Source organism: Nicotiana sylvestris, chromosome 2 (genome assembly GCF_000393655.2).
Source record: "Nicotiana sylvestris chromosome 2, ASM39365v2, whole genome shotgun sequence".
Classification (NCBI taxonomy): domain Eukaryota; kingdom Viridiplantae; phylum Streptophyta; class Magnoliopsida; order Solanales; family Solanaceae; genus Nicotiana; species Nicotiana sylvestris.
The window spans coordinates 207,982,706-207,994,560 of record NC_091058.1 but is presented as its reverse complement, the minus strand read 5'-3'; the positions used below and the strand labels follow the sequence as shown (position 1 = coordinate 207,994,560).

General features: G+C 36.1%; 2 protein-coding genes across 2 annotated transcripts; both read left to right on the top strand.

Annotated features, from left to right (window-relative positions):
• The first annotated feature begins 981 nt into the window (after positions 1 to 981).
• Positions 982 to 5,771, top strand: LOC138868091 (gamma-interferon-responsive lysosomal thiol protein-like). The gene is made up of 5 exons (XM_009761747.2): positions 982 to 1,377; positions 2,561 to 2,626; positions 2,986 to 3,126; positions 4,704 to 4,796; positions 5,422 to 5,771. The coding sequence occupies exons 1-5, from the start codon at positions 1,123 to 1,125 to the stop codon at positions 5,623 to 5,625; spliced, it is 759 nt and encodes a 252-aa protein (XP_009760049.1). The 5' UTR covers positions 982 to 1,122; the 3' UTR covers positions 5,626 to 5,771.
• A 1,659-nt stretch (positions 5,772 to 7,430) lies between these two features.
• Positions 7,431 to 11,614, top strand: LOC104212471 (gamma-interferon-responsive lysosomal thiol protein-like). Its single transcript, XM_009761745.2, has 5 exons — positions 7,431 to 7,760; positions 8,434 to 8,499; positions 8,792 to 8,932; positions 10,439 to 10,531; positions 11,061 to 11,614. The coding sequence occupies exons 1-5, from the start codon at positions 7,506 to 7,508 to the stop codon at positions 11,265 to 11,267; spliced, it is 762 nt and encodes a 253-aa protein (XP_009760047.1). The 5' UTR covers positions 7,431 to 7,505; the 3' UTR covers positions 11,268 to 11,614.
• Positions 11,615 to 11,855: the final 241 nt, after the last annotated feature.

Sequence of the window (11,855 nt, the reverse complement as noted above, 5' to 3'; positions counted from 1 at the left end):
GAATGTAATACCCTCTATTGACCCCCCCCCCCCTTTACAGTTGCAACAGATGGCCAGCCTCTTACTGAACCCATTGCCATTCTTGATAGGAAATTGGTTAAGAAGGGCAATGCTGCTTCAGTTGAATTACTCATTCAGTGGGCCAACCTTCTGTTGGAGGAAGCTACTTGGGAAGACATTGGTTTCATTAGATCACAGTTTCCAAATTTTAACATTTGAAGAGATGAATTTTAAGGGGGATGGAATGTTGTAAGGCAACTTAGTATTCAATATTATTATCACCAAGTATAGGTTGTTTTTAAGTAAGTAGCAGAAATAGAAGTTTTCAAATTAAGTGGGTATGCCCACAAGTTTTTATATCTACAGTTAAGTCCTTGTAATTAGTTAGTGAGCTGACAACTACACTGATTTATATGTACTCATACATAGTATTTGGGAATTAAGGAAAAAATATTGTTCTCTCCTCTCATATTATTTCTTTCTCTATCACAACAGAAACTAGAGAACATGTTTGTCTTTTGAGAGGAAAAATCAAGAGAAAATATTCTTTCTTATAAGTATGTTTCACTTGAAAATTCATTTTGAAAATTTTCAAAAATTTGAAAAACTCCAGAAAGATGTTTTTCAAAATTTTTACTCAAATCACTCACAAAACATTAAAAAAAACCCAAAATTATATTCATGTCCAAACACAACTCTAAATTTCAAATACTATTTTCACTTGAAATTTTTTTTCCCCTATTTTTGAATTTTACAATTCTTATGTCCAAACGCCCACTTTGTGTTTAATTAGCACTCATTGTATATTCTTGGAGTATTTAATAGCAATAGGAATAAACCTTAATTTAAGTGTGTAATTGAGAAATGGTTACAACTTTAGGGGACCGTATGTAGTATTTGGCCTTTCAGAAATTATGGCTGGTAATTTTTTTAGATACTCCTCCCATTCAGTAAACTTTCCTCGTCATTTGTCAGTCTCTTGTGTCTCCTCTCTTTCAATTCCACGTGCTATACCAAGAACCAAGAACTGAAGAACCCCCCCCCCCCCCCCCAACATCCGGTTGCATAAGAAACCCCAGAAAGTCAAAAACCAAAACAATCCCAAAATCCCATCATCTCAAAATGGGATCTTCATTCCAAAGGACTGTATCAATTTTCTTAGCTTGCTCCCTATGTTTCACCCAAATTTCTCCCATTTCTTGCGAAGAAAAAGTGTCATTGGTTTTGTATTACGAAAGCCTCTGTCCTTATTGTTCCAATTTCATTGTTAATTATTTACCTAAGGTTTTCAAGAATGGACTCATTGATGTTGTTGATCTTAAGCTTGTTCCATGGGGTAATACTAAGCTTCAAGCTAACAACACTTTCAAATGCCAGGTTCAATCTTTTTTTCTCTCCTTAGATTCTCTATTTTGTTCCACGCAACCATAGACAGATTTACTAGTTCTAGTTAGTGGGTTTAGATTGTTAAATTATGCAACTTATTACTCCTTATTTTATGTCTTGTTGTCTGATTAGGCACAACGTTTAATAAAAAATTTCCGTTTTTGAAACTTGTTTTCAAGGCTAAAACGTGAAGTTTAAAGTTAAAATTATTTTTAAATATAGAAATGTATCAATCTTTTTAGGTCACACTAAGACAGACTATAAAGGAAAGAGCATGACAGTAAATTGGGACTAGAGGTGGCAATTTGAGCACAAACTCCTTTGACCCGCGCAAGCCCCCCCCCCCCCCCCAAAGGAGGTTGGACTGGTCATTGAACTCAGCCCATCTTGACCCAACCCTTTTCAGCTCATCTTGACCCAACCCTTTTCAGCTCATCTTGACCCAACCCTTTTCAGCCCATCTAAAGTTGCGCTGATTTTTAGCTCATATTGATCCATGAGTAACTTTGCTAAATATCATAAGCTAGCTTTTTTTGTCTGATATATTATATATGACCATAACAAAAGAAAAAAAAAGGTCTTATTTGATAATTAAACAATTCATAAGAAAATAATACACATTAATTAAAGCTTGGTAAGAGTTGGGCGAGATGCGCTATGGCACAATTTTTAGCCCAACTTGACCCAATCCATCACTACCTAAGTTACTTTTGGGCTGGTCTATGACACACCCATTTATTGACTCAACCCATTTTGACCTGCCCAAGATCAGCCCAACCTGACCATTTGACACCCCTAATTGGGACATAGGGGTAGTACTTGTGCATGTATATTATGAATTTATGATTGAACGACTAACCTAAATTGGGACATAGGTAATACTTGCGCATGTGTAGTTGTGTACTATGGTTGAACAAAAAGCAATCAGTTCAGCTGAGATCATTGAAAGGGGCTAAATCTGGCAGATCCGTAATTTAAATTTGTAGGTTCTGAGTCAAGAGAGTGGCTTCCGAAATGTATATCTATAACTCAATCTTTACTTGTTTTTATGCACATTAGGTTTGATCCCGTAACATTGGGGTGTGCCGAACCTGTGAACCCATTGTTATATATGTATATGCATAGTATGAAGCACGCTTAGAGATTTATGAAACTCTCTTTGTCATGGTTGCAGCATGGTAAAGCTGAATGTTTTCTGGACACTGTGGAGGCGTGTGCAATTGATGCATGGCCAGATTTGGTAAGCTACTGATCAAAATTGTACCTTCCGGGCATTTGTATTTTTTCTGAGCAATTCATGCATAATTTAGCTATCAAAAATGACTTTGCGATATTTACTATCATAGTGGGTGCGGCCATGTCCACTTTATTGCGAAAAAGGTAGTTTGGTGACTTTACTATTATACTGGACAAAGTTCAGTGACCGTATGTGAAACTAATCCAGCTTAAAAACATTAGAATTTGATTCATGTAAAAGATAAATGCATAGCACTACGTTAGAGAGTTAATTGATAAATGGCAGGTAGCTGTTTACTTCTATATCTCACTAAGGAGGCTATTCTAAATCATAATTTCATTTTTATTGGATATTTGATGCAGAATGAACATTTTCCTTTCATTTACTGTGTGGAAAGTCTGGTCTACCATAAGAATTATACCCAGTGGGAAACATGTTTTGAAAAACTGAATTTGAAGGCAAAGCCTGTTAAAGATTGTGTTGGAAGCGGGCGAGGGAAAGAGGTTAGTTCTTTTGAATTGATTTAAAGCTAATCCTTTCTTTCTGTTTCTCTCTCTTTTTGTTTTTTGGGCGGTATTGTGCATTTTTTGGTAAGTTGGTATTATTTCTGAATGACATTGCTGTAAAGATTTCACTTTGGGTTTAAGAATTCTAAATCTATTTGAAAGTTTAGATTTAACAACATAATGTGCAAAAGAAAAAAAGAACTGTGGTTTCTATTTTTCTGCTAGATGCTTTATTATAGATGCTGAGCATATGAATATGAAACAAAGGAATTTCTTTGATCGACTACTGTTCTGCTTGCAGATACTCATTTCTGAACTTGCTAGCTAGCTTTGAGAGGCGGACAAGTAGCATTATGCATCTATCTATATAGACATGTTCAAAATTTTCATATGTGCTGGAGGCCAATTCTTGTTAAAGTTGGCAGAGGCGTTTGAGTTTCTGTGGAGATCTTTTTCCTTTTATGTCGTCTAATTATTCCTTGGAGGCCAGAGTCCCTTTTGGCCTATAAGATAAAGGAGTGCATCATTCCATTTTGATCATCCAATCCAAGAGCGAGTAAGTCTCAGACAAGGCGTGAGAAAAATAGTCTGTGAGTAAAAATAGAGTGTGTGAACGGTGTGATAGTGAAGTGTATAAATCAAAAGACTGTTGTTTCTTTTGATTGTGTAGTGGTCTGTTGAGTATTTCGGTCGAGGCTACCAAGTGTAGAATCCTTACTACAGTAATAACGTATAACGTATCTCCTTGTCAATTGTTATTCCTGTAATTCACCGCGAGTACTTTTTCTCTGTGCTATTTCCCCCCACATTTCATACAACGAAGTTTTGAAGGCTTAGCCAGCTTTGGTCAGCAATTATATCAGACTTGTGGCTGTTGGCGAGTTTGTGAGTTTATTAAGGCTTCTCTATTCATTATGAACAGATTGACAGAAGAAAGTATTTTTCTTCAGGATGAGTTTCTGTTCATTTTAGTGACAACGCACTCTAACATTTAAAGAAATTTGGAGCCCATTCTCCATCCTTTTTTCCCATCGTCAGGTTTCTTTATAGAACCATTCTTCTTTCTCTGTTTCTCATAAAACAAATGCAAGGATGTCATTCCTCAAACCTTTCGCACATTGCATAATAAATTTTCACTTAAGAGTTGAGTAAGAGGGATAAAGGTGCCTTTTGCCTTCTTTGTGCCCTTAAAATGATTATCTGCTTCTCTGTCCTAAAGTTCGTTGTTAGGTCCTATATGCTCCTGTATTTTGGGTTATTCAGGTAGCTTACGGTATAAACTTTAGGTAACAAGTTCTTTGGGATAGGAGATTTCTTGCTGTGCTGAGACCGTAAAGGATTTAAGTTTTTGAGATTAATGAAATTATCTAGAATAATTTGAAAGCTAGTCCTCGGCATTCATCCGTTTGGCTTGAAATCCAACAACAAAAGAATTATTGGCTTTGGAGCTTATTGGAAGCGAACTTGATTTGTAATGAACTTTGATGGAACAGATTTTATTTGGTATAATTTTGTTTGTATTGTAGTATTCTTATGTTCTTTGAATTAATCTTTTACCTAAATCTTATGTGCAGCTCGAACTACGGTATGCAGCTGAGACAAATGCCCTTCAACCTCCTCATAAATATGTGCCGTGGGTGGTTGTTGATGGCCAACCGCTTTATGATGTCAGTTTCCTTTTACTCTACATTTCAGAACTTGCACTTTGAATTATCTACTGTTATAGTCCCTTTCTAGCAGTTTGTCAAATTAATTTTTCGAGTTCTCGTTCCTGCATTCATGTCAACAACTACCCCACTTCTCCCGGCCCAGCATTTCCCTGGAAAAAGATTTCATAATAATAAGAAAGTTTCTAGTTAGAAGGGGAGCATTGGCGTAACTGGTAAAGTTGCTGTCATGACACCAGGAGGTCACGGGTTCGAGCCGTGGAATCAACCTCTTGCAGAAATGCAGGGTAAAGCTGCGTACAATAGACCCTTGTGGCCCAGACCTTCTCCGGATCCCGCGCATAGCGGGAGCTTAGTGCACTCTGCTCTTTCTTTTTTAAGAAAGTTTCCAGTAAATTCACTTTAAGGAACAGCTCTAAAATTGCCTTTGCTCTCAACAGTTCCTCAAAAGTATTTTCTATATCAATCTACTTCCTGAATTTTTGCTTTTTGTACGCCATGTAACTAACAGAAATGACCTCTACGCACTCCCCTTGGGGGGGGGGGGTGTTGTTGGAAGTTCCATAGGTGTTGGCAGTGATCAAGATGTATAACTTCGAAATCACCGGTTATTTCATCGTTGCAGGAGTACATGGACTTCATAAGCTACATCTGCAAAGCTTACAAAGGAGCTCCAGTGCCAGGTTGCAGCTCAACTGTCAATGTCATTAAAATGGCAAGGAAATTTACTCCTTTCTGTTTAATGCATACAGCCACTTCCAAGTTATCAACTATAGGTTCAGCTATTACATCATGGATGAACCGCGTTAATTTGGCTGCATATGCGTAATCCACAGGCTGCTCTATCGCGCTGTGTATAATATAGAGCTCCTTGATGCTGGTTCTTTTTATTAAATGATGAAATACTGTAGTTGGTTAATGCATTTGTAAAATACTTATCATGATGGATTATAATGAAGGTGCTCAATTCTCTAATCATCTGTTTATAGGAAATGTTGTAATATGAGAATTTGGTTTATAGCCCGTTTGGTCAAGCTTCTAAAATTAGCTTATTTTGAGAAGTGTTTTTCTCAAAAGTACTTTTTAAAAAAGTGCTTTTGGTGAGAAGTAGTTTGTGTTTGGCTAATTAATTTAAAAAGCGCTTTTGAGCAGTAATTAGTGATTGGCCAAGCTTTTGAAAACTGCTTCTAAGTGTATTTTTCTCAAAAGCGCTTCTCAAAAAAGTATTTTTGGAGAGAAGTTACATTTTTCTGCTTCTCCAAAACTGCTTCTGCTTCTCCTCAAAAGTACTTTTTTTTTTCCTTCCAAAAGCTTGGCCAAACACCTCAATTTTTGGTCTAAAAAAGCACTTTTGGCCCAAAAAAAATGCTTGGCCAAACGGGGCACAGACTATTAATTGGGTTGTGGAAACAGAAAGTATTAAGTATGGATTTTTAATAAGTTGTCTACATGAAAGCAGCCATGTCTCTGAGCTTGCATTTTAGCAACCATATATTAACAGAAGCATGTGGTCAGTTCGGTGCAAGAATCATTCTGCATTCACTCAAGATCCGGGAAACATCATACAGGAAGGGGGTTGCTATAGGCAACCTAGCCTGATGCAAACATCAGTGGCTGATTGAACCCGTGACCTATATATTAATAGAGGCATATTCAAGAGCAAATTCTGTGAATTTAGAATAAGTGTGATCTTATTTTATGCGCACATTTCAATCTTTCGTTGTACTTTCCATATGTATCTATTGAGGAGTGAAGCTACCCTAAATCTACGACTAAACTAAAACTATGTATTTTTTGCATTCAACAGTGGCGTACGTAGGATTCACTTATTTTAGGCGCACATTTCAATCTTTCGTTCTACTTTCCATATGTATCTACTGAGGAGTGAGGCTACCCTAAATCTAAGACTGATGTCACTATTTCTAGCAATAGGGGTGTAACAGTCAAGAAATATTTTGTGGAGCCAAGGGAGTTCGACCAAGACCTCTCACGGCAAATTTGAAGTTGTCAACTGCTAGACTATTGAATTATTTTAATGCAAGTGATGTTACTTTTAATGATTTTATCTTGTATTTCTGTTTTACTTATTATTTACATTATATATATATATATATATATATATGTATATATTAAAAAATTTCGACGAAGCGATGTCCCATGACACTGTTTGGGTCCATATAAATCCGCCCCTGAATATGAAGAGTATATTCTGACATACAAGAGTATATACTTGTTAAAGATATTCTCTTGAATTGCAATTGTTGCATATGACAAAACGTGATGAAACAACTTATTAAGCAGATAAAAAAAGAGGAATAAATATTTAGCAAACTTTTTTGTTACTGAATATAAAAGGTGTCGTGCTAATTGGGACGGATTAAAAAGAAAAAAAAATTACATAAATTGGGACAAATGGAATATTTATTATCTGGAGAATCAGACTTGATAGCTACAAATGAACATTATTAATTTTAGGGGTGATCACATTGAAAATACATTTTGGATTAGCTTTTAGATAAACTATAATTCACGTGGAATTTTTCTTATTCGTATACAAGACAGCTAATTATCACATTATTCCAATAGAAAAAGTCCCATGCAATTATTAAAAACATAACAAGATGATTAATTTTTTCAAAACTAGAGTTTTAAACTCCAATTCCTTCACTTTCCTCTTGCAGAAAGCCCAGAAAGTCAAAAACCCACAAAATGGGATCTTCTTTCCAAAAAACTGTATCCATTTTTCTAGCTTTCTTTCTATGTTTCACTCAAATTTCTCCCATTTCTTGCGAGAAGAAAGTGTCCTTGACTTTGTATTATGAAACTCTTTGTCCTGGTTGTTCAAATTTCATTGTTAATTATTTAACTAAGATTTTCAAGAATGGGATTATTGATGTTGTTGATCTTAAACTTGTTCCATGGGGTAATACCAAGATCCAAGCCAATAACACCTTCAAATGCCAGGTCATCCAAGAATCTTCTTTCTTTCTTTCTGTGTTTCTATATTTATGAGTTAGAGTTGGTGGATTGTTATATTTATACATTTTATAAGTATTTTTTGCATATGTATAATGGGCAAGCTCCCGCTATGCGCGGGGTCCGGCAGGGTCGTGGAAAAAAAGTAGTGAATTTAGTTGAACCTGTTAGACAATAATTTTATCTATTTCTGGGCTATTTTTTGGCTCATTTAAGTTATTTTGTGGTCCTTTAATTAAGAATACAGTGTCAAGCTACAGAGGCAGTTTTAAGATTTAAGCTTTATGAGTTCAACCTTCAACGTTCTTCGTATTGAACTTACTGCATTTTTAAAGTTTTTGGTTCATATCTACTGTGTATAGCAACTTTAGTAGTCTTTTACAAATAAATTTATGCTCCATGTCGGAAGTACTGCTTTCAGAAGAACTCGGTGCTGCAACGCTGCATCCGCCTCTATCAAGCTCAATTTTGGATTTATGAAATTCTTTTCATCGTGGTTGAACAAATACAGTGAGTTAAATTGAATCCGTTGAGAAGGGCTAGATCTGTTTCTGGGCTATAGTTTTGCTAATTTAAGTTATTTTGTGTTCCTTATATATGTATATGCATAGTATAAAGCACACTTAGAGATTTATGAAATTTTGCTTTGTCATGGTTGCAGCATGGTCCAGCTGAATGTTTTTTGGACACTTTAGAGGCTTGTGCAATTGATGCCTGGCCAGATCTGGTAAGCTATTAACCTGAATCGTACCTTCCGGTCATTTGTATTTTCTGGTTGATTCACACATAGTTCGGCACTTCGGCTATCATAAAATGATTTTCTGATTTTACTAATATAGTGGATGTTTCCAGTAGTTACTTTAACATGAAAATGTACTTTTTGTGACGTTATATGTTATTGTGGATAAAGTTCAGTCACCATATGTGAACTTAATCAAGCTTAAAAACAACACAGTTTGATTAATGATATATGTTTACTTCTAAATCATAATTTCATTTTCATCGGATATTTGATGCAGAATGAACACTTCCCTTTCATTTACTGTGTGGAAAGTTTGGTCTACCATAAGAATTATACCCAGTGGGAAACATGTTTTGAAAAACTGAATTTGAAGGCAAAGCTTGTTACTGATTGTGTTGGCAGTGGGCGAGGGAAAGAGGTTAGTTCTCTTGGTTGATTTAACGCTAATCCTGTGTTTCTCTTCTTTTTTTTGGGTGCTATTGAGCATTTCCTGGTAAGTTGGTATTATTTCTGAATTCCATGGCTGTAAATTTTAACTTCGGGTTTAAACTAATGTAGAGCTGTTTGATATTAATGAATTTTTATCATAATGTGCAAAAGGAAAACGAATTTTTGTTTTACATTGTTCTGCTACATGCTCATGTTTTCAAGTTAGGGGTAAGGTTGTGTACACACTATACTTCTCAGACCTCACTTGTAGGATTACACTGTGTTTGTTACTGTTGTTGTTGCTGTTGCTATATGTTCACAGATAAATGTTGAGCATATGAATATGAAAAAAGAAAAGTTTCTTCAATCGTCATTTTTGTTTCTTCAACCATGTTCAAGAGGAAAATGCTATTTAGTGGTACTACTACTTCAGAATTTTTTTTGAGGTTATGCTGAAACCGGAAAGTATTGAAGTTACTTGTGTGTGCTGTTTGAGATTAATGATATTGTCTAAACATAACTTGGAATGCTAGTCCTAGGCATTCATTTGATTGGCTTGGCATCCAACAGTACAGAATTAACCTTTGGAGCTTATAGGAAACGAATTAATCTGGCAATTTGTCTTCAATTGGCATCTTAGGTTGTTCTTCGATTGGCACCTTAGGTTGTTCTTTACTTTCGGTCTGTTTAGTTGCTGTAACCTTTGTTTATCAGAATTCGCAGCTAATTCACCTTTAGATTGTACATTTGCACTCCATTCTAGCTTATTAGCAGTAGCACTTGCAGAGTCCCAAGCTCAGTGACTGAATTTAGGTTGCAATAGAAGTAACTAATCGTTGTTCATTTCCCTGTTCAAGGGATTCAGCAATAACCCTAGCACTCATCGAACTTCCGACTGTAACGAGCAGTTGTTTGCGAGGTCTCCCTCGTCTAATCATGGCTATCACTCGGATGACGCTTGTTAGCTTAACATGCACCAAGAGCACCAAAAGCTATAGAGAGAGAGAGAAAGTCGACTACGACTTTTTTGAGTTAACGTGTTTCTTTCTTTATCAGTGTTATTATTGTTTGTTCTCTAAAAGTTTCTGAACCTTCATTTGCTCCACCCTCTTGTATATGCTTCCTTCCTATTTTCATGCAAAGATAGTTGGATGCTAAGCAAGCACTTTGCGAATCATTTCGATAAGTTTTTGGATGTAAGTCATATGATGCAGCTCTTGGTTTTGTTGACTTGTTGTCTTTTTCTTAAGAGTCAAGTCTTTGTACAGTTTTGCATCCTCAGGCTTTCGACTTTCTGTAAGTTGATTAAGATACCTCTACTCAGTAATGGAGCGTAAGTACCTTTCTTCAGAATGAGTTTCTGTTTGATTTGGAGCTTGAAGCGAACTTGATTTCTAAAGAACTTTGATGGAACAATTTTATTTGGTCTGATGTTTCATTTCTTATAGTAATATCTTATGTTCTGTGGATTAATGTTACTTGATCTTATGTGCAGCTCGAATTACGCTATGCGGCTGAGACAAAAGCCCTTCAACCTCCTCATAAATACGTACCATGGGTTGTTGTTGATGGCCAACCGCTTTATGATGTTAGTTTCTTTTTGCTCTATATTTTCTGAACTTGGACTTTGCATTCTCTAGTGTTATATTCCTGCTCGTTCTTGCAGTTTGTCAAAATATGTTTTTGAGTTCTTTCCCGCATGCACACTGACAACAACCTCCTCCGCCGGCCTCGGCATTTCCCTGGAAAAAGATTTCTTAATAATAAAAAAGTTGCCAGTAAATTCACTTTAATAAGGAGCAGACTTCAGCCTCCGGGTTGATTTAGAGCTCTTTAACTCTAAAATTGCCTTTTGCTCTCAACAGTTCCTCAAAAGTCTTCTCTATTTTTGGTAAAGTTGCTGCCCTGTGAGTAGGAGGTCATGGATTCGAGCCATGGAAACAGCCTCTTGCAGAAATGCAGGGTATACCATAGACCCTTATGGTCCAGCCTTTCCCCGGACTCCGCGCATAGCGGGAGCTTAGTGCATTGGGTTGCCCTTACAATTTGTAACTATTGTAAACGTATGGTGCTATTTGAAAATTCTCCTTTTATGACAATATATTTCATTGTTGCAGGACTACAGGGATTTCATAAGCTACATCTGCAAAGCTTACAAAGGAACTACTCCAATCCCCGGTTGCAGCTCATCTGTCAATGTCATTAAAATGGGAAGGAAAATCAGTCCTTTCTGTTTAAAGCAAGCAGCCATCTCCAAGTTATCAACTATAAGTTCAGCATTTACTTCATCGGTGAATCGTGTTAAGTTGGCTGCATCTGCATAATCCACAGGCCACTCTATCGTGCTGTATATGATATACCAAGTTCTTTGATGCTGGTTCTTTTTATGAAATGATGAAATGCATTTGTAAAATATTTATCATGATGGATATAATGAAGGTGCTCAGTTCTCTAATAAGCTGCTTATAGGAAATGTTGCAATATGAGAATTTGATTGAGTTTGGAATGTTTCCACTTGTGGATTACACAGGGTTTATTGTTGTTGTTTGTAGTTGAGTTTGGGATGTGGGAACAGAAAGTATGGATTTTTAGCAACTATAAGAGGCAAATCCAACTATAGTTTAATCTTCTTTTTTGCATATATGTATCTATAGCAGTTCCACCCTTGGCATTTGTTCTTATTATGTGATGTGTTTTTTTTTTTTTTTGGCTAAACAGATACTAATATTAATTAATGAAGATTCCGCAGAACATTTTCGTTGTGAAGCGATATCATCACTCACAAAGAAAGAGTAGTCTACTGCTACATTTAAAGTCGGCACGATCTTTCATTTAGACACCTGAACTTAAGGTTGTTCCTAATGAGCACGTATATTACATGAACTTTGTTCCAATTAGGCACTTCTTGCTGA